This window comes from Camponotus vicinus, unplaced genomic scaffold (assembly GCF_025532165.1).
Source record: "Camponotus vicinus isolate PSW18456_S1 unplaced genomic scaffold, iyCamVici1.0 SCAF_4, whole genome shotgun sequence".
Lineage (NCBI taxonomy): Eukaryota > Metazoa > Arthropoda > Insecta > Hymenoptera > Formicidae > Camponotus > Camponotus vicinus.
The window spans coordinates 3,637,148-3,661,343 of record NW_028141976.1 but is presented as its reverse complement, the minus strand read 5'-3'; the positions used below and the strand labels follow the sequence as shown (position 1 = coordinate 3,661,343).

The 24,196-nt window shown below is 31.2% G+C and overlaps 1 protein-coding gene across 1 annotated transcript in view; it reads right to left on the bottom strand.

Annotated features, from left to right (window-relative positions):
- The window catches only part of LOC145971245 (uncharacterized), a 97,752-nt gene extending 74,319 nt beyond the window's left edge, over positions 1-23,433 (bottom strand). Inside the window, exon 1 of the mRNA XM_083098718.1 lies at positions 23,397-23,433. Within this exon, the coding sequence (XP_082954844.1) occupies positions 23,397-23,418 (22 nt within the window). The 5' untranslated portion in view covers positions 23,419-23,433. The remainder of the gene's footprint in view (positions 1-23,396) is intronic.
- Positions 23,434-24,196: the final 763 nt, after the last annotated feature.

The following is a 24,196-nucleotide window of genomic DNA, read 5'->3' as shown; positions in this document are numbered from 1 at the left end:
ACGGGGAATATGATGGAAGTAGCTGAGAAACGCGCACAAAGCACAACAAACAAGCGAAGCCCGCGAGGCAGAGAAATTCAGAACGAGCAAATACATTGTAGCTCCTGATCATTGAAGGATAGTGAGTCGGGTAAATGGGAGATGTTCTGCAACTTGCTCTTTATGCTGCTAATGAATAGCAACAATTCTAATTCTGCAGTTTATGTCCCGTAGCTTTTAACCCTCCTTGGTGTTAGTATGCTGTAATATAACAATACAATACATTATTTTTATTATGCTGTGGGGCGTACACGCGCGTCGAAATGTCGTTAGAAACAACATTTTTTGCCGTAAAAATATTTCTTTGTGAAACGTGCAACACGAGAGAAAATAATTTTTCACCGAACAAAAATATTTCAGGCAAACCAGACATCAGTTTGAAGAAAAATATTTTGTTGAATATTTTGCCGTAGAGTATGCAAATACGAAATGTTAAAGATTTTACATTTGCACTTTTGCTTATAAAAAATATACCAAAAAAAGATTAGCTTGTTTTAAAAATGTTAACGCCCCATACATCTGTATACCGTTCATAAAATGCACTTAGCATAAGTGTACTTGCACCTGCGCCATACAAATTCGCCACCAAATTGCGCAGCGCAGCATATAGACGACCGGCAATATTTATGGGTGAATTATGCGAACGCCTTTCTCGCTCGATACGCGAAACGAAAACGAGTTTTCGTCCGAAGGCAATTTATATCCCCCTTGGTACAATTATTCACTATCCAATCACCATGTACATATAATCACATTAAAGAAAAAAATTACTTTTCACGATAGAATCGAAAAATCTGCAATAATTAAAGTGAGAGCCATTATTATTGCTAATTAAACTCATTAATATTGATAATTAATTAATATTTAATGTTTTAATGGTATAATTATTATTCTGTTTCTCTTTCCTTTACTCCACGACCAAAAATAATTCTTCTTCTATAAATATATTTGATATTATTTTTCAAAATAATTGGCAAATATATTATTTGGAATAATCGCATCTTTCCTAATTTTGTGTTTTCGTAATAAAAAACGCAATATAACAAAATTAATTATTTAAAACGAGAGTTCGCTAAAATTATAGCGTAAGGTCACGAGAACCAAAATGGTCAGGATGAATCATCCATCCATATCCGCGCGCAGGTGTTGTAAGAATTATTGGATCGTCCGCGGACGGGAATTCGCTAACACTGCGTCACGAATGTGATATATCGTTCAGTGAAAAGAAATTTACAAGCTACACTCTCAGTCACATATGGAACTTCTCGCACGCGTTAACTCGCGCGTCGGCAATCCATCCTAACGAAGTTCGCGCAAACTGCAGAACTTTCGGACAAACTGTAAAACTACGGTGGGCAAGAGATGGAACTCCGTTGCAGACTGCGGGCGAGAAAACTGAAATGGCACTTTGGTACGGAATATTTTTGGCATAAGGTTATTTTTCACTCCAATTTGCGAAATTCGAAACTCCACCAACATGCAATCGCCTCGGATAGAATAATGATCTTATAAATTCCAAGTACGAAATTCTGAAATTTCATAAATTCTTTATGGAAATTTCAAAGTTAAGTTTTCTCGAATAGTTTACGAGAATTGCGCATATTGCATATTTTATATATAAATATTAGATACATATATTAATATACACAAATATAGACGTATTTAAATATATATTATATTTGGATTCTAAACTTACATATTCATAATATAATAAATAATATCTATTAATTTAATCATTAATTAATATTTAATGATATATATAATACATATCCTTATGTACGCTATTATATTTTAACTTTATATTTTAATATTCTATAATTTCTGTAATATTATGCTTAATCGATATATTTTATTTCATCTCTAAAGCGGCGATAAACTTTCTGAAATGTCACCTACAACTTCGGGCATTTTATGAATATTGCCCTTTGCGATAGAATAAAACATAATCGATGCATATTTGATGCTAAAAAATGCAGAGAATTGAAAGACCCACAATATTCCACAGACATTGCGATCGTAGTGGACTTCTTCCCGATAAACTCTGTCGAAATCTCTCGATATGTACCGCAAAAATGTATTCCATCGCGAGATTCACCCAAACTTTCCATTTGTATTTTTTCTCGTCTTTTCCTCGCTCATTTTCTCGATTTACATATTCTTCTCCGTATCTTTCTCTCTCTTGAGAAATCTCGATATCTCTTTCCGTTCAATGTTTGCAATAAACTCACAAATGATATGTACTTGCTTTCAGAAAAATCGATCTTTTTTTTGTTGACAATTCTGAAATAATTCCTTGCGTAAAAGTACTGTCATAAAATATGTATATCTTTAAAAAATCAAGCACTTCTTCACAAATTCTTAAAATTTAGAGAATCAAATTTTCCTCATTAAAATTTTAATCAAACGTACTCTTTTGTTAAATCTTCTTTTTCTTATTTTCAAGAGATGATAAAATAATCATTATACAATTGCATATTTTAAATTATAAAATTCAATTAAAATAATATTCAGAGTATATATTGATCCAATTTTGCGAACGATTTTAATCATATTAGACGATTACGTACCATAACAAAATAGAAGGATTATGAAAGATAGTAACTTGCAACAACGTATAGCTAATCTGTTAGCTTGAAACGATTGCTCATCGGAAGAGACGAGAGTGTCGGAAAGTGCAAGCACCAATTTCTACGGATTTAGCTAGCAAACTCTGCGATGCGTCCTTTATACTTGGAGCTTTCAAGAATGGAGGATAAGCACCAAGTATCCTTCGATTACCGGCTGATGTAGCCCGATATCAGAAATAAAGGATAATCTAAGATCCATCGAATCATGGATAATCACGGTAGGATGGCAATTTTAAGGTACTTTAGAAAATCCAAAAGACGCTAAGAATTAAAGAATTATTCTTTAATCGTTCTAAGATGGCGACATTTATTGCAGAATAAAAATGCTGGGAAATAAAGAATATAAGAATATAGAAAATTCACAATTATATACAATGAATATTGAATGAATAATTTGCGATAATTCAATGTTCAAACTTCAATACACTTTCCTACTCCTCGTAATCTAAAACATGAATATTAACATTTCATTCTGTGAATTGCTCTCGACTTATGTTTTTCTTAGCTGGCGAAAGAGATAAAGAACAGATAAAATACCGAGAGACAAAAGGAACAAAAATGCGCAGACGGAATTACAAATGGACGCGCTCTTCCGAAGACAAAACGAGCGTCTGTAATTCCTTAATTAAATAGCCGAGGCCGCGCAAGCTTCGGTAGAAAAGAAATCAACGAATAATCCTGTTTTATCATAAAAGCCCCAATAGCGAAATGGGCATTTCATTATGAATAATCATCAAGACTGCTATAATCATTATTTTAGATTTGCAACTTTTCTTTTCTTTTATTGCTTTTGCAATCAAGTAACGCAGCAATACTGGTGACCGAACATTGTCAGGATTCGCTTCATTATATTTTTCAAGAAAATTATCAAAGTGATGCCTATAAATGATATACAGAATATATCTAGAAACTGATTACTGTTGTTTAAAAATTCCGTAAAATCTCACATCTTTTCCCAGACGCAGATTTAACACTATCAAAAATAAAGACAAATCCTTGATGTAGAATTTTATACAAATTTTCATCATATTTAAAATAGCAAAATACACAGCAAAACTTTTAGTATAAATTTGTTATTTATTAATTGCTTATTACTTATTAAAAGAAAAAGAATCTTAGTTAAGTTTCTTCAAAGAGATCGATAAAAATTGGGAAATTTTTCTCAATAAAATGTTTTAAGTAACAATTTAATTAAAATACTAAATTAGATGAACTAAATAGTAGATATAGCAATCAGCAGTAGTAAAAGCTAAAACGTTAAAGGAACTTAGTTTTCGATAGCCACCAGTTGGTTAATTCTACAAACTGTCATAATCCTTTGAGAGCAAGAAACTTTTGATGAAATATATCAAGAAGCAAAGCATAAATCTAGATTAATGCTATGAAAATCTAGTTAATGCTATGAAATGTTGACGGAAACGCGTTGTCTCTCTCATAATATAAAAACATTTTAAAATTACTGTAACTTTTATATATATTGTGTAATAAAAAAATATAACAATTTATATTCAAAATATCTTATAAAGAAAAAATAAAATATATTTTTATAAATTTTTTTATATTTTTACAAAAAAGACCACATTAAGAATATAAGCTTTTCTCAGTTGAAAGAAAACAGAAATATTCATTTCGTGTCACACTATGCCACTGTCGAAAGGATATTAAAGTAACTACTGCTCTACGGATGGTGAAACGACGATGACGTTCAGAGTGAAATAGAACAACTAACGATTGCGATTGCTACAGAAATTCTGCAAGAACTAATCTAACGAACAACTCCTTTGAGGGATTAGAAATTAAAGGGAAACTAGCTGAAATACTGAAATGCTCTCGAAGCAAAAGCAAACTCCTGCCTCATCATACTTTATGTGTATACAGCAGGAAATATATTAACAGTGAACATAGATTCACACAAGTCGCTAGTAAAACAGCGGTAATCTCGCAATTTATCTGGAAAATTAGTCCGAAAAAATTATAAGAAAGTTTAAGAAATTAATCGAAGAAAGTTGCGAATAGCTTTAATAATAATCGACTAAAAGGAAATAACATTTTGCATATGCAAATTAAAGAATGAGACTAAAATAGAAATTAATTATTATGCATTAGACTTTCTTTTAAATAATTTTAAAAATGCCGGAAAAATACGGATATATAACTTCGAATCATCGTATGCGCTGTTAAAATTTTATCCATCTTGACATCATATATTTCCCTCAAGTTTCATATATTTCCACAAATTTCGAAATCACAGGTGCGAAATCCGACCACGTCGCTTCGGGCAGGACTTTACATAACTAAGCTTGGCCAATGGATTTACTCTTCCTCGGGCTTACTCTATCTCTATGCATCTCGATTTTACCCGCTGGATATATATACACGACATGTACGATAAGCGGAAAGAGAGCCACGTTCGTTTCCGACACAACGGAGATCGTACAGTTTGATCCGAATCTCTAGAGAATGCTTCAAAGCTGAAATCGAAATCGACACTTCCTTGCATAGGGTTCGTTTCCTCTCTTCTGATTGGTGACAGAAGTGCTTTGTATCTCCTCTCCGATTTAATCCCAAGCATGCGACGTAATCGATTTTAGCTAAACTGTACACTCGTCACTGAATAATACTCGAAGATCCGCAGACTTGAAAATAATCAAATGTCCTCGACATTTGAATTCACCTGACAATGAGAATTATCTCACGCGCGAGTAAATTGTTACAGAATATTGGTGTAATAACGCAAAATTAGATCTTGTAATAAATAATGTGCTAGATATCACAGGAGAATTTGATGTTTTTCAAAAGATGTAAAAAACAAGTAATAAAATGATTGAAATAGAATATACATATATATTTATGTGCATTGTAGTATTTTTCAGGACATATTCATATATCATTCTTAATTATTATATATCAAAAATGTATTTTCAATTGAAAAATATATAGATATAAATTTTATATTAAATTTTCTCCTCCCCCACATACACATACAAAGCAACAAAAAAGATCTTCAATATAGTATATATCAAATACATATTGATCATATACTTTTTAACACTCTTAAGTTACATGTAAGATACGCGGGTTCACATGAAAACATGATGCACTCTGTCTACTTTAAGAGCGAACCGACAATAATAATGTGTGTTGCTAATGTTCGATTTTTGCGCTGCTCTCTTTCATCTGTCTCTATGACCCTTTCAGTACCTTTTTGCCGGTGCTATTCCGCATCTTTAACGATTTTCTGTCGACGCACGTGCCGCGGGCGTGGCGCCTCGATGGCTGCTCGAGAGCACATTTAAATTTATCGGTCGATATCGGAAACTACTTTGCTGATCCACAATGGGTTATTGTGGCCTTGTAGACTCGCGTGCTGCCTGTAAAGTGCACCCGCGAGTTCGCAGCATTAATATCATACCCGCCCCCGCATAAGTTTTTACGATCCACTTTGACCCACTCCCCTTCGGTCATTCCTTCGGCCAAGAACCCTTACTAGTATTTTATTGCACAAAAGGCAATAAAATGTTACAATATCTCTCGTTAAATATCATATATAAATAATATTAATTCTTTTAATCAGGCAAATGTCAGATCTATCCAGATTCGGTGATTTAATAATTTAATATACGATTCGGTAAAACGCTAGTGATATACTTGCGTGCAAAAGTATTATATAATTATTATATAATATAAACTTTTTATACAGCATATAGTAACGTGCAAAAGTAACTTGCGTGCAAAAGTATTATATAATTATTATATAATATAAACTTTTTATACAGCATATAGTAACTATAGTAATTGATGATTTATGAATATTGGTTTATGAATGATATAGATAAAATAAATAATTTTTAATAAAGAAATAAAATAGATAATTTTTAATAAAGAAAGTTGCTTTAATATAGATGTGATAATAAAGATGTCCGGTAGCTTTTCGTGACTTCTCTAATTTAGAATCATTTCAAATATATATTTTTCAATATAAAAAAGAATATAAGAGCAAAATTTTATCAAAATATATCTTTATTACTATAATAACATATGTATGTATATAAAGATCAGTGAAAGACTTTTCAAAATGAATGAATCCTAATAAAATTAGAGAAAAATTACTTATTTAATCAACAAAACTTCCCGATAAGCAGGTATCGTTAATATCCATAACCGATTCTTATAACAGAGAGATTGTCCTTTTTTTATGAAGATTGACACCTTCGATATCCGGCGAAATAGTTTCGTATGCATCGTAGCGCGAACTAATCGAAAACTTCCGGAAGTTTCGAAGCAGACGTCAAGCGCATCGCGAGCATCTTCCCCCATCGAGAAAACTCCCAGGTGCGAAAACTTCGTCGACGCCTGTACGGTGAATGCTGCTAGCTGGATGCAAAACTTTTGCCGCATTTCTTCGGCTAATGCCTGGTCGGCAGAATAATCCCGATTTAGACGAGGATAAGGCGGAGCCGTGCAGGTCGAAAGTCTTAAGCCAAAAATCTTGTGTCTTTAAAACCCTCTCTTCTACTCTCTTATTACTTCATATCCTACTTTATGCGCGAGGTGGTATTAATTTTATGGCCATAAAAAAATATATGGAGACGGCATACGCGTTCTGCCCAAGAGAAAACTTTTCTCGGAAAATAGAAAATTTTAAATATCTTATGCGTGTATATAAAGCAGAATAAAGTTTCGTTTAACGTTAAAACGTAAACGAAAGTGTAAAATCACCGGAAGACGTAATCTTTGTGCACCATGCAAACAATTTTAAAAATGCCTCGTCGAGAGATAACGCGGCGAGATAGCAGATCGGGATACGAGAGAGGGACGAGAGATGCTTTTATTCTCCTTTCGGTCGCGGACACCCACGGGAAATGTGCAGTGGGACACGCGCCAAGTCCAATAATTCTTTTTTTCCGCAAACATCGACAGGTATGGCGCCGCGATGGATTGCTCTTCAACCTGCGGCGCAGCGCGCGCTTTTCGCGCGTACGTACCGAATCAGTAACGATATGAGTATCGGCGATATTGCTTCTTGGATATTGCACCCCGATGAAACTTTCGCCGGACGATTTCACGATGGGATCAATCGTTTAGAATTCCATTTTCTCCGCGAATTGTTTGACGTTCAAATAATATGAATAGATGTATTATTTTTTTTTGAATTTTTTTACTGCTTAATTTAAAATGTTGTAAAATGCGTGCGAATAAACGGATTCTTTAAAATTTCTTGCGTCAAAAAAATCCGTTGCCAAGAAGTGACTACAATTTTTTGTTTATATTTTTAATTAAGCAATGATTTTTTTAAACAGTGATATATAATTCTTTCTGTATATCTTTAACGTTCTGTCTGGAATCCGCGTTTTTTTACATTAACATATACATTTATTGTTTTAATTTCTTAAATCCTCAAAACATTAAAAAACGCCTTCGATTGAAAATTTAATAATTTCGAGCTTAGGATATTATGTTGCAATAATTTTGAACGTTTTAAGAAATATAAAATCGCAAACTGTATAATCAAGATGTAAGAAAACAAAAGGGCAGAAATAAGGTGCAAAACACCGACATATAAATGAAGGAAACGAAAGTGCTAGACGAATCGATTCCGTCGCCAAAGAGAAAGCCAAAGAGTAGCAGCCGAGTCTCGTTTTCATGACACGATGCCGGTATAAAGAAAACAAATGACTCCGCACTGATAAAACTGACCCGCAGCCACATCGAGGCAATAAAGATTTGCAATGGAAATGGAACTATCGACGATTCCTCCGGCGAGAGTATGTTATCTACTGGAGCATTGAATCCCCCCAGTGACGTAGTCGAACCATAAAACATTGCCTCCCTATAGTGAGATTATTTATGTTACATTTTATATAACGACGAGAGAAATGATATTACTTCATTTAAAAGTACCCGAATACTTTAATATTTTTTGTTATGTGGAGTGAAAAATAGAAATATAAATCATATATAATAAAAATGATACTTTATTATATCTCTAAAGCGATTTATATACATATATTTACATATATGTAATGTTATATACTATATGTAATTATGACTGTCTGAGATCAAATATCATTCTATTGTACCCTATATTTCATTTATGCGCAAAAAAGTTCAGTAACTATGTTGATGCAAAAGCAATTCGTTAATTACCAGGTTATCGAGTATCCTTTGCATAAGATAGTACACATAACTGCATGCGAAGCACAAGGCGAAGGATCTGCTAATGACTAATTCATTGCACATTCCGTTCCGCCAAAGCTCAACCGCACAATGCCCCTCGAGTAGTATAGACCAGTATTGGATGCAGTGTGGCGGAATAACGAAAAGCTGTTCGAGAAAGCTTTTCGCATAAAAGACTAGATTTTGCGCAGTAATAAAATATTTCACCACACAATTATAACTTATACAAAGATGCATTTTTCCGAGTTTCCATCTCCGAAAATAAAAGAACGAGCAATATATATATATATATATATATATATATATATATATATATATATATATATATATATATATATATATATAGTATGTATTTACGTCTAAATATTTCCTCCCATGAATGTAAAACCGACGTTTTTGCAAGAAACTTCTTCTCACAAGCACGATGTGCGATATACATAGCCAACAAAATCTGCAACGCAAACATGGGTACTACGATTTCCACTATTCGAAACGATAAATTTTTCATAGCTGTACAAAAAATCTATTTTCCAAGATGTTTCCATAATTTCTTGAATATCAAATTCGATTAATATATCAAAATAATCAATTTTTTTATTTATTATAAATCAATACATATATATATCTATAATCAATATGTATTTAATCAATAAATATAATCATAAATATCGATATTTTATGAATTGCATGTTCTTATTATATAAAACATTATATTTCATTTTTCTAAATATTTTCATTCTGAGAATAACGGAGGAAGCATAAATAATTGAAACATTAAAAATTTATGATTTTACAGCACAACTTTATTCGCACAGAGCAAAAATGTTCTAAGTTCGACATAAAATTGTTTCTTGCAATACAATAGGCTATAAATCGCAACGCATCTTTGTAATAGCTCTTGAAAGTTTAAAGCTTTTAGAAATGAGCAGCATATACCCGTCTTCGTTCGATATGAAGGAAAACAGTCGCGAAAGAGAATGTCAAGCGTGAAACGCGAGAAATGATTTACGACGAGTAATTTCGAGCGGGCGTATCTCAGTGTTGAATTTTACTCGCTTATATTGTCCGAAAAGTCGCACAGTGAAGAGTTACAAAAATCTCATTCGCACCGGAAAATAAAGTAGAACGACATCCTGTAATAGGCACTTCTGTGCGAACAAACACCAATGATTGCCGAGGAAAATGCATTATCAATATTGTCTCACTGATGTAAAGTGCCAGAGTCACGATGCATAAAATAATAGCATTGATTACACATTTAACATACAAGCTAAAATACTATTGTTAAAATAAAATAGATGATAAAAAAATTAATTTTATAATTAATATTATAAATTTAACTGAAAAAATATGTAACGGAAATTATTTACGTTTCTAAAATAGTATGTCGAATGATTAGAAAGCACATAGATATAAAACTTGGTACTTTCCTAAATCAAGATAATGAAACATCAACGTCAATTCACCTCAGTCAACAATTGTGCAAAAGCATCGGTGTCGGGAGTGAGATTGCGGCACGGAAAATATAACGAGAAAGGCCGCGGATAATCGTAAAGCCCAAAGGAGAGACGAGAGCAGATGGCTGTGAATAATTGACGAAAAGAGGATTGAAAGACTTCGGTTCGACAGAATCGAAATGGCTGCCGAGAGAAGATTGAAAATGAAGAAGGCAAGAGGAAAAATATAAGAAGCGACATAGGCGTTATAAAGAGAATGTAATGATAGAAGAGTGTTTCTTCGAAGAGATTTTAAAGAAAGCCAATATAATTTATATTGCTTACTTGTCCGCTATCTAATTTTTGACAGTACAAAACATTCGAAATCTTTCAGATAATGGATTATTTCTAATATTCTTATCGATCAAAAATGTATATGAAATGTAACATTTTTTTCATTAGTATCGCATATCAAAATCCGATTAATAAATCAAAATTTTTTATATACATATATATATATATATATATATATATATATGTAGATGTAAGAAAAAAATATTCTTTTACAAAATATTAAATAATTAAACTTCTTTTTTGCATGAATTATATATATATATATATATATATATATATATATATATATATATATATATATATATATATATATATATATATATATATATATATATATATAATTATTTACAGAAGTATGCTTGTATCATATTGAATATAATTAATTTTAACTGATGCGGAAACTAATGAATCGCGAATTCAGTTTTAGATCGGTAAGCCATTTAATTCACTAAATATAAATTAATTAATTGGAGAGTACGAGAACACGATTTATCCCAATAACACGCTCGAGAAAGCAATGAAAGGTTTTTTTCTCATATTTTAAAGATCAATTCAGTGAGACGAGAGGAGATTAAGACGTATTCCCCGAACGTTAGAAGTCGAAGGATCGATTAGATGAGAAGTGGAAGGGATGGAAGTCCCTTGAGCAACAAAACCGCTACGAGGCCGACACGGGAAAATGGATTCTAATCGTCCTGACGCTTCGACTGTAGGCGTTATGAGGCATTATTCCTCCATTAAGATACTGAATAATTCACAAACCGGATGTCTTAATCGCGCAAACTCCGACGAAGATTTAAAGATTTAGGTGCAGACTAATAACGAAAAACAGAAGAGTCTAAAAACAAAGATTTCTTTTCACTCTTTATTTACTATTCTAACTGTATAATAATAATAATATTAATAATAATAATACAAAAATTTTCTAAATTCTTTCTAAAGTTGTATTTTACTAAATAATCTGAAAGGTCGCGTCAGTATTGAGATACTTAAATACTTTCATACATAAATTATTTTTTATAATTTTTTCGCATAGTTGAAACAATAAAAGTTTAAATATTCTTAGAAAGCGCCACAGTAATTTCTCTATATTAAAAATTAGTAATCATTTTCTATCTATTCTATATTTTTGGATATCTTAATCGATAGTAATGAAACACAATTAAACTATTTTATTGTAACTATATTGTGTGTGTGTGTGTGTATATATACATGTGTGTATGTGAAAAAACCATGCAATATTTCAACAAGTATCAACCACGCATTTATGTAATGAAACCTAGCATTGCTAACTTTGCATTAGACTTGGGATCACGTTAGAATTTCCACGCAAAAGTTATGACGAGCAATGAGGATTGAGCTCCGATAAACTGTCTGTGACGACACGGCAGAACGTTGCAGGTACATACTAGTATATGCGCGGCATGCATGAGTGAGAAATTACATTATCCAGCCGGAAGCCGTATACGAACCATGTCCGAATCTGATCACCTGCACACGCACCGAGTTAACAAAGTACCTCGTGGGAACGGCGCATCGATTATAACTGTAAATAGACCAAAGAGATACGCCGGTGCTCTTCCGAGGTATAATTCGGACACCTATTCTGTCAGCATAACGAGATTCTATCCTATTCGTTGTATTTGAATTAAACTGATCGTAACATCCAATCCGATGCGATTTATGATAACAATTCTGGTATTTTTCTAATCTTATTAGATCATCATGTTGAATAAGAAATGCATATAAATTAATTATATATCTGTGTAATAACTATTTTTTATGAAATTCTACTAGAGAAAGAGAGAGAACGAGAAAGAGTAGTTATTATCGGATTTTTTAATTATCTTTATTCTAGTTTTGAGTAACAAAGAATAGAAAATTTAAAACGCACAGTTGATTGTTTTACAAAACATTATTCGCAACAAAGACAGCCGATATTATTCCGGAAGACGATTGTAGGTTGACCGCAACGGCTGCGACCAGACCGCTGCGTCTGTAGCGTTGCAAGCTGTTTCTACTGCGATAAAGACTGCCTCGGCGTTTGCCTTTACTACTGCATTGCCTGTAGCGCTGCGCGTTGTTCCGCTCTGACGTCCGAGACCTGGTGCATTCTATGGCTGACCGTAATAGCGAGCCGCACTACTGTTGCGAAAATAGCGTTCCGCTTCATATGACGTCCGTAAGATGAATTATAATGACCCGTACACAGTTGATTAGATGTTAATGTATGCGCTTGCCTTATGACACAGAAATGAAATATAGTCGATCTCAGAATGGTCGAGATACTTTTTATTTTTTATTTAATTTCCACGAATTTATTTCTCATATAGAAACTCTCATATAGAAATAATAATAAAAATAAAAATAGAAGCTTATAACTGTTAAAATGTAATAGTAATTATTCTTTATTTTCTGAACCATTAAAATATATTATTATATATATAATTAGTACATTTTTAAAATATTTTATTAAGTGTGATATATATGCTATATTATATAAGTATATAACATATCTCGCGTAATTAATTTTAATAGCCTGCAATATATGTAACATTTTTTCGAAAATATTTTCTATTAATAACGTTTCACTAATATTTTTAAAATGCAAGAAAACAACGATATTTCATTAAGTTTTATACAACAATAATGTGTATTATCAATATGTAATATTTTTTACAAATGGAAGTTATTAATTAACTACTATAATATGCATATAGTGAGATATTTGTTTTCCTGAATTAATAAATAGTAATACAGTACATAATGTATGAAGTATATGATTAATTGATCTCGCATAGTTCTCTCTTTAAGATATTGATTTCCTGCGTTTGCAAAAAAAATACAATAATAAGTCTTAAAATAAAAATAAATAAGAAATAATGATATTTATTTAATTATTAATTAAGAAAATTCTTCTTTCAATAAGTACTTACAAATATCAAGATATAAATTCTTTCTTATCCTATTTTTGCTTTTTTTCTGTGAGTTATTTAACAGCTTAAATAGTAAATTTTTCTAGTAAATTTATTAATATATTTAGATTAATATTTTCAAATATTCAGAGAAAAGCGTAAATAATGCAATTTTTAATTTTAATTTCCATTTTAAGAGATTTTAAATAACAAAGAGTTTTATAACAATAAGTATTTATAACAATAAGTATCTTGAATTGAAATTAATTTGTGTAATTCAATGGACTTAATAGAGTTAAATTCTGTAACGCAATTCAATACTGTTATTCACTGCACTTCTATTTATTCGCTTCGATCTATATATAAGTCAAACTGATAATAATTTACTTAAAAAGTTTCAAGAGAGAGATAGCGACGCATGGAAAGATATCGTCGTATACTACACTATACATTTAAAGGTCCCGTGTGGACGATTCGATTTTACGTCAATTGCCGCATAGCACAGTGACAGAAGAGAAAAGGGAATATTTCCAATACAATGGTAGCCGATAGTTGAAAATGAGAAAGTTTCAGTCGCACAGCGGCTTGCGTAACAATTCTGTTATCCAGGCGTATAATTTTACTAGTTCATAAATAGGCGAACAAATTGCTGTTTGCTCACGCGTCTAATATAAATTTTGCAAAGGTTGAATAATAACAACTTTTGTTTATTGTTTTATAATCTTATGACAAGCCTGTAAATCAACTTGCAAAAGGTATTCAAAATTACATTTAATTTCAGATTCATTAATATTTGAGAGTTAATTACGGCACTGTCTTCGTTATTTTTTATTTTAATATGTAATCCGATATTTTCTTACTTACAATAGATTAAATAAAATAACCGAGCCTATCATGAATTAACCTCTGGTTATTCCTCCTGCATGTAATTTCGTTAATTATACAGCGATTACATTGAGTACACGGCAATTAATTACAAATCCCTCTGTGTGTATACATTCTCACCTATTTGATATACATCTATCTACCTCTCGATGATGCATATATAAACAGACATGGGCAAATCAGTTGTCGAGATGATGAATCGATAATCCCTTTGAAGTTTATGGGTATCGTTGCAATGGAGTTTCGGCGGAAGTACGTGAGAGATTTGCAAAAGCCGCTTACCTCATCGGCTTGAACTTTGTCATTTATTGAATCGTCAGGTCAGCAAAGAGGGATAAATAAAACGGGAAAATAAATACAGCGAGAAAAACTGTACATAGTGCGCAAGGACGAGAAAGCAGAGGCAAAGCGACGTTGAAAAATCTATTTATATATGTCCGATACCTCCAACCCGGCGTATACCTGGTATGCCGGTGTGTCAACGTCAGATGTAAGGACGTCACCAAACGGGATAGAACGCCTGTCTCTTCTCTGACCCGTGTGACAGCGAGTTCTTCTTACGATATCAGGATTTCACCAGACATACAATACGCTTTTTTATTTGTTACATGGTAGATTTAGAAGTTTCCAGGCACCGATGCTCGAGGAAAGTTTCAGATTTTCTTCTCATAACTTAACGACAACGCGTGCTCAGCATCATTGATAATGGAGACGAATTTGAAGGGATATATTGAGAAAGAAACGATGTAAAAAGTAGGTTCAAATAAAACGATAGAACGTCGTTAAACGAAAAGGTGACAAAAAATACAAAGTATAAGAAAAGCTTAGAATATATTAATCCTACAATTAACGATTAGAAATACATTAATAATGTTTTTAACATAAACGCGATTACACTAATTCTGTTAATTATTAGTTCAATTATTATTCTTAACCGGCCGATTATCGCGTAATGCTAGATTTGTAATGAAACCACCGATGAAAGCATGATCACTAATAAGGAACAATATAGTAATCTTGAGGATTATCCGTTATGGTCTACTTGTCTACGCGATAGCTAAAGCTCTTCCGAAGCGTTCAATTCAATCCACTTTAATCTGCTATTCGCCCTTAAATAGCAGGCTTTTCCACTTGATCTGATTTACTTTGTAATAAAATACTCATTATACCGTAATCTCCTTCTCGATACTGTAAGATACTATTAACTAAGATATTTATATATTCGCATCTCAATTAGATGCATTTTTGCATTGATCATTAATCTCTTCATCTTAATAGCCGCTTTAATTAATTCTGCTTGAATTTTTTAAATTACGGCTGCATCACACTCGCACGATCGCGACACTGTCGAAATTTATTATACGGCACGGTCCCTTCCTTTCTTTAAATCGAACATCTTCCTTAAAGAAACTAACTTCATTTATCCTGCTCTAACGCCGACGCTCGATACCAACATCGTCCTTATCGCTAATCCCGAATAACGACGTTCCGATAGACGCCCATGAATTTCTGACTAATCCGGCCTAATTCGGAGAGAGAAATGACTGCGTTCGTTTTACTCAACTATAAAGTGTGATCTTTCTATAAACGGTTATTCCACTAAAACAGAGACGCGTATTCCCAACAATAATAATAGCGGCAATTATTTTCATTTAATTTAACTAGACACGTTGTTAAAACTTCATTAGATGTTATTGCATTTGCCAGCTTGCACCATTCCGAGCTTTCTGCTTTTCTTTTAAACTTTCCTCAATCGCTTTTCCATTTGCCGTATTATTGCTTTGTATTATTATTTCATGCGCGTACGTTTTATCTTGCTTCTTTCTTTATCTCTCTCTTCCTTCGTGAAATTTATTTTCTTGCAATATAGCGCAAATATGATAAAAAAAGTAATTTTTTATTCAAAGGAAGTGGAATGTTACTTCGGAAATAATACATTTGATGAGCACATATCGGGCCATTGCATAAATATAGGAGTCTGAAGTGCTCTACAAAGTTTTCCACTTTTCGCGCTCGCAGGAAAGAGGAACGAAGAAACGCTTCACTTGAATCGATTATACGATTAAAGGACGAGTACGACGCAAACGGGAGTATTCCCATTTAATAAAATTATACTACAGCGAATCTGCAATCGAATGATTTAGAAAATTTGTTGCAATACTCGCCAATCTTGATTTTCGTCAAAAATATCATAAATTATAATTAGATTAAATTAACATAGTAAATATTTCATTTGAAAAATATCGATCATATCGAGTAATTTTTTTCATTAATATTAATCAACTTAAATTCCTTAAGCACATTAAAACTTTATTTTTTCACATATCTTGAGTTATTATTGAATGACTGAATAATCACTTAACGATGAAATGGCTTTTTCTTTGTTTTTTGTCTTCCCTGAAAATTAAGCAGAAAATAAGAATTTTAAAGTAATAGTCAAGTTGAAGAGATTTAGGATAATAAACAAATAGAAGTTGCTCCCAGACGATTAAGGAAATTTTTCTAAAAATCGTGTTTTCCATAGTCGATATAAGTTTACTCGACACTGCAGCTTAATTACCTCGTTACTGCAGCCATACACTACTTTCTGTTGGGTCACTCGCAAGATCTCATCCGTCCACGGCGGAAAGAAGCGAAAAGAAAGAGGAAAATGGTACTTTCAACCGAGATTAAATACTAGTCTTCCACAGATAAATGAGAGGAACGAAATAGAAAAATCATACCACGGTTACACATAAACGAGCAATTGTTTAACAAAAATAGCTCGACCCGCTAAGAGAGTTAAACAATGTGCATTATAAATGTTTAAGAATACGAAGAAACGGAGAGCGAAAAATTAAAGAAGAATGATGCTGATGAAGGAAGATGCGACCATTTAAAGATCCTTTGAAGAAAGCAACGCGCTTTAAACGATTTTCTTCCTTTCTATTCTTTTAATTTCGATGTAATTTTCAACTAAATTTAACACAATTTACATTTAAATAACATCATTTAGAAATTAAATGAAAATTGGCTTGAATAATAATAATTAAAAATTAAATCAAAATTGGCAAATTAGAGCGTAGGTGGTTGGAGTGCAAGAAAGAAACAATATACTTCCTTTTTTCTAATTAGTTTTAATTCGTATATTTCCAAATAAATATTATTATTAAACTTCATTTAGATAATTTAGTACATTCAAGTATTTAGGTATTAAATATAAAAATATAATTGTCCTTATTTCATATATTTTTTATTAATATTATATATTTTTCTATTCTCTCTATTTAATTATAATAAAATTATTTCATTTCTCCATCAAGCGCTTATTTTAAGCTTACTAATTTACATTTATATGGGGATTCTGGTGACACGCTGACCATCTAATCCCACGAATATGATGTACGAGAATGAACTCTGATTGAAACTCATCGCGTTCGCGATTTCGTACGAATAAAGCACGCACCATCCATACTGTAAATCGTGGGATTTCCCAATGCGAATGTGCGGTCGCGTTTGCATTTCGTTCCGTCGTGTGACAATAAATGACTATTTCCGCGTAAACGTAAATCCGGCACGACGGGAAATGAGGATCAATACTCTCTGAAGAAAATTGATATTTACCATTAAATATATCATTAGAATTGACATACACATATATTAAATTATTATATAAATAAATATATGTTGTCTCACATATAAATATATTATTCTTTCTCTGATTCATTAATAAATATGAAAATAAATGAATTATTATATAAATAAATATATGTTGTCTCACATATAAATATATTATTCTTTCTCTGATTCATTAATAAATATGAAAATAAATGACTGCTACATGAGATTATAAATTATAAATAACAGCAAGCAGCAGATTAAATTAAAAAGAAATGAAAATTAAATAAAATGCACATGTGTACATATAATATATATAATATATATGTAATATATATCATGTTTATATAGAAACCATTTACAATCGATATAAATAACATAATTATACAGAGTATTAAAACAATTACATTTGTAGATTCCTTGACTATTTTTCAAGTTTAAAGTTAGATTTTTCTTTAGTGAAAATGTTGAAATCCCATTTTCCCTCGTTATATCGTCTTTAACAGATAAAAATACTTCAAAACGTATTTTCTAATGGTTAGAGTAATCAATAGCGTCTGTGGAAATATTACTTCATTATTTCATAATAGCCAATTAATTAGTAATATAGGTCTATGGGAATTAATGTTTTAAAATTTTAATTTTCAATTGAAGAGGTAAGCAGAAGGATCTAAATGAAGTAACTCAGGAAAGTAAACTCTTTGGCAGAAGCAAATAATCTTCACCTTTAACATTAAAGATATAATAAGTTAAAAATTTTATACAATGTAAAGGTTATTTAATTTAATACATATTTGTATTTTATAAAAATATAATGTAATCTTTTCCTCAGTAAAAGCATATTTTTAAACATATCGACCAAATTGTTTTGAAATTTGAACTTAAAAATTATCATTTCTCTATCTTTTCAGTTTTTCTTAATATTATTATATAATTAGCGTTCTACAATCATCTATAGCAATTTAGTTCCATGAATTCTACACTTTTAAGTGGATAAATGCGTGCTCGCACATTCATATCGAAATTCGCTACGTGTCTCAACGATTACTCTTCATTTCGCAGACAGGACACCCGTCGTCGTCGTCGTCGAGATCCGCCTTCATGATCTCACGTAGATCTTTGTAGAATACGCGCTTCCACCCACCCGTTCGTCGCGTCGCACCAATGCGAATAAATTGAGTATGGAGGTCTCCGCGGCTGAGAAGAGATTATGGTAATGCGAGATTACGTCGTATTTAAATGGAAGCCGCTTGCTACCTCGTCAGTAGTTTGCTATTAATGTCAGACTTCCGTGCGACTCTTGCGCCTGCGTGAATGATAATTAGAATAATAATGCCGATTTGACAAAGAGCTAACGAAATACCAAAGTTAATTGAAATATTTCGAACCGATGATAAACGGATGAAATTGAACATGTAAAGTAATTATAGGCGACATGCCAGCGGAATTAAAGCAGTACAAAGTTAAAGGCGTTATTACAATAACAATTATGGATTAACAATAATTTCGAGACAATATTTGATCTATCTTTTAAAAAAACTAAATCTCAAGATATTTAAAAATGTTCTTGGATAAATATTTAACATGAGAAAGTTTATATCAATCGCATTTACTATTAAATTTTATTTTGAAACAATAAATTTAATAGGATATAATTATTTTTAGCGTTAAATCGTATATCCTATACGTATGCACGCCAAGAATATATGCGAATCATAGTGTTTCTGGTGAAATTCTCGCCGAATTTAGGGGAGAAAAATGATCCCGACTTCGGAATTACTCAACTCCTGGTACTCTTCCCTCTCCTATCATTAGGCCGACTAATTTATTATCCGCCATTAAAGTACGATTACTCGTTCTTCTCCACACGACCTTGACTAAATTGCGACCATTACGGGAAAACAAATACGACATACGACGAAAGAGGATGTCGGCATTTAAACAATTTTTTTCACGTCCATTCAATGGTAGATTAGAAACACGTGTCATCATTTTTGTAACAAATGCATCTGGATATACGATCAACGAAATGAAAATCTAATACAACAACAATAAATCTGAATGGGCCAGAATTAATATTTTGTATACTAAATACATAATAATATTGAGTTCATTAATTTCTTTATTTCAAAAATAAATTGCTATTTGCAATAATTTCTTATTAATTAAATAATTGACATTATTACATTAAAAGTCAACTAATGGAAACTTTTTACTAACTTTTTGGTTCAGGCACCAGTGCATGGCACGGTGCTAGCAGGAGCCAATTTGCACAGAGAATTTAATTTAAAAATGTGGCCGAGCAGAAAGGATTAAAGACGAGATTACGCGGTGAAAAAGTATGGAAATTTTACGGGCATCCGGCATAATTAGACACGATCAAGCGATTTATTTTCAACATTAAGTTAATCGAACCAAATGACAACAACGATTTGCTATAGTTCTCTAATTCTATGTATAACTTACGGAAATGTGCAAATTTTTGTCCAATCAAATTTTGATATTCATACGGTATTCTTTAAATTTAACATAATCTGTTTTAACAAAATTTAATATAATTTAACATTTATTATTTTAAATTGTGACAGAAATTGTGTTATTTTGCATGAAAAATAAAATAAATATAAATATACTTGCCATATACATGCACTAATTTGCTATAAAAAAACTTTTAATTTAAAATAGAAGTACTAATTATAGATATTAATGGGAATACTAAAGATTAATCAATTTTTACATTACGTCGAAATCTTTCCTGACGACGTTTCTTGACTAAAAATTTTTTTGGTGCATTAAACGCAATATAAACCATGAAAAGAATCGCTGTTGAAATATTTAGAAATACCAAAGAATCTATCATGAAACTGCAGGGTCGAATCTCATTCGGTAGCGAAGGAATAAACGGCGAAGGAAGACTCACCAGGAATGTAAGTTATTCAGGGAATTCACGCGTAGACGGAAATGGCTGTAAAAGAATTTAATATCGGTACACATATCGCGCCAAACAACGTGCATTGCTGACAATATTTGGCATTTCCCCTTGTGTAATTAGTTTTACCTTGATTTAATTTCTTTAACAATGCCTTGGAAGATTAAAACGATCGATCAAAGACAACGTAGAACGCTGTTGACAATCAGTATCTCTTAGGTCTTAGGTGAGAATGTCAATATTTTACTTTATATAAAAAAGCGATATCCCATTTCTCTCATCGAGGCAACAACAAGATGAAAATGTAAATATAAATAAGACATAAATATACATATACATATTTTAAAATTTAAAAAAGTTGTTCTTTTCAGAAAATAAATGGTTTTCTAAGAAAATAAATGAGTATAAAAAAATAAAAATCCTTCTTAATTCTTTACCTCTGAAAATTTAATTCGATAATTAATTTGCAGTGACGCAGTGAGTTGATTCTCTTAATCTGGAATTTTTATAAAACACTGAGCTGAAGATACACCGATAAAGTCCAAGCAATTTTGTGTCGGGAAAAGGTTCACGAACGTATTGAATATAACAAACGAAAAACAGAAAAGTGCGCGAAAAGCGGTAAGTAACAAAAAGTCTTATAAATTTTTCGATCTGTTTTATGTTGTTCGTAAACCGTTCGCTTATTTTACAAGTTTTCATTAAAATTAAAAGATCCTACTCCTCATTTATATGCCACGTAGTCTGTCAAATATATAGTAGTTATAGAATCATTACGATGTCTTGATTTTATCATTCTTAAATAGATTTCTGAAATCTATTTTTTATGATATCCAGAAATAATTTCAAACAATTTTAAAAATGTATTTATATATATAAAACAATTTTTTTTACAAACACTATATCTTCTAAATATATTTTTGAGCAACTTATTTAAGATTTTTCTAGTAAGCTTTAATAAGTTATTATTTTTATCACATTGTTTTTTTACGTAGTATGATAATTAGTCATGTATATTATATTCAAAGTTAAAACGTTTTCCTAAAATCGTTAAAACTAATTTTGTCTAGATTTAAAAAAATATATCTAAATTACATTTTAATTAAAAAGTTGAAGAGAAGAATTTATGTCATTTTTTTTTAAATTAAGATGTAATATCTAGCTAAATAATGTCAATGTTTTTTTCTCTATGATACTTGAAGTTAATGATTATTAGCTTTATGCGGGGCCACAGGACTTAGAAATAATCGATATAATATTCAGTTCCAATATTGACGAGTTGAATATAATATATTACACATTTTGTCACACAATCCTCACATACAAATTCTAATTTTATAATCATTTTAAAAAATGACACTAATAAAATTAATTTTCGTGCTTATTTGCAAGATTATGCTTTCTAAATATAAATCATAAAATTGAAAATGTGCACATTGGTTAAGAATAGAATATTCCAGTATATGTAGTTAATACGCGGAACCAAATATATATTGTACTGAATTCAGTATTGATTTTTCCGGCAATACATAAACTGAATAACGGTCACTGATTTCGGAATCAGCTGTTTCAATGTATAACGATTACTTGAAACAATTTTATGTACCAAATTTAGAAATTGAATAATGCTTCGCAAAATTCTAATGAATAACGAGCAAACATTTTTGCTGTTTATCTGTGGCATAAACTATTCAATATATTGAAAACTTTCATCAATACTTGAGAAAGTTTGATCGATATCATACGAAGCAACAATCAATATTATAATGACATATAACTCAATCAAATTCGTAACAATTATTGATTTTTTTCGATTTGACGTTATATTTCATTTTCATAGCATATATATTTTACATAAATGAAATCTCTGTTTTATACATATATATGGTTTATCTTTTATAAAAGCAAATGGATAATATTTTATTCGGATTTCATTGGAATCATTAATAAACGCGTTCAATGCATCAGTGAATATATCAAGATTGGAAATGTTATATATTTTAATATATCGTTAATCTGAAATTTTTTAAGAACATACATGTATATATATATATATAATTAATTGTTAAAATATTTATACATTTTTCTTAGTAACGCATGCAAAATTTAATTTTATACACTAAAGATTAAATTCTATTACAATAATTTTAAATACAATATCAATTTCGAAATTGAATGTTTGCTATAAAAAGAATATTTTATTCACAACTTAAATCCATCGCAATTTCACAACACAAATTCAAACAATCTTTGATTAATAGAAACCATCACATCGATTCTCGAATACTACGTAATCCCATACCTATCGCTGCTTATCTGACCCACTTTTGCGCGTACGTTTGCTATATAAAAAGAACTATAGAGAAAAATTTCTGGCTTAATCATCCTTCCGTCACGTACAGCTGTGAGTATCGTCATCGTCACAACGACGACGCACCTTGATTTCGCGTGTTCCTCATTCCCCTCTAAAAAATAATAACAATAGCTTAATCCGGATGAAACTTCGAATAAATATGCCCCAATTCCAAAGATTTCTCTTTAAATCCTTCGTATAAGAATAACAACTCACCCTTAAACTCTCGATGTTCTGCAGAAATAATTGTCCAAAGGGTCCGCCTATTAGATAATATAAAAAGACAAAAAATATATAACTTGAACGAAATGGTTTTCGATATTATTCCATTTTTGCAATAATTAAATGAGGCGAATTCAAAATTAAGATATATAAGCATAATGCCGAAATAAGCCTAGAAATAGCACAATATTCCTTATTCATTGTTAGAATTTTTTTTTAAATATGTATAAAATATATCTTCACAGATTTGTCATTCAATTCTAATAATTTTCTGAGTTATAGAAAAAAATCGTATTATACGAAAATAAATTAAAATCAAATTCCTTATATAATATTTATCAATATTTATTATATGTCAATATTAATATTCTAGAAAAAGAATTGTTTGATTTTGTTTGTACTAAAGGATCTTTTTACAAAGTTGAATGGGTTAATAAGCCGTCTTTTACAAGATAACTTTGTGTACTTCAATTTGCACGTAGCGATGATCGTGATCACGAGAGAAGTCTGTGTGAAGTCCGGCTTTAACTATTTCCTACCGGCCGCAAACAAGTGCGATGTGACCCAGTCTGCCTTTTTTTAATGAAAAAAGTATGAAGAGCGAAAAATAGGGTGAAAGCGACACCGGTATTTCGCATTCTCGAGCATTCCATGGTAAAAGA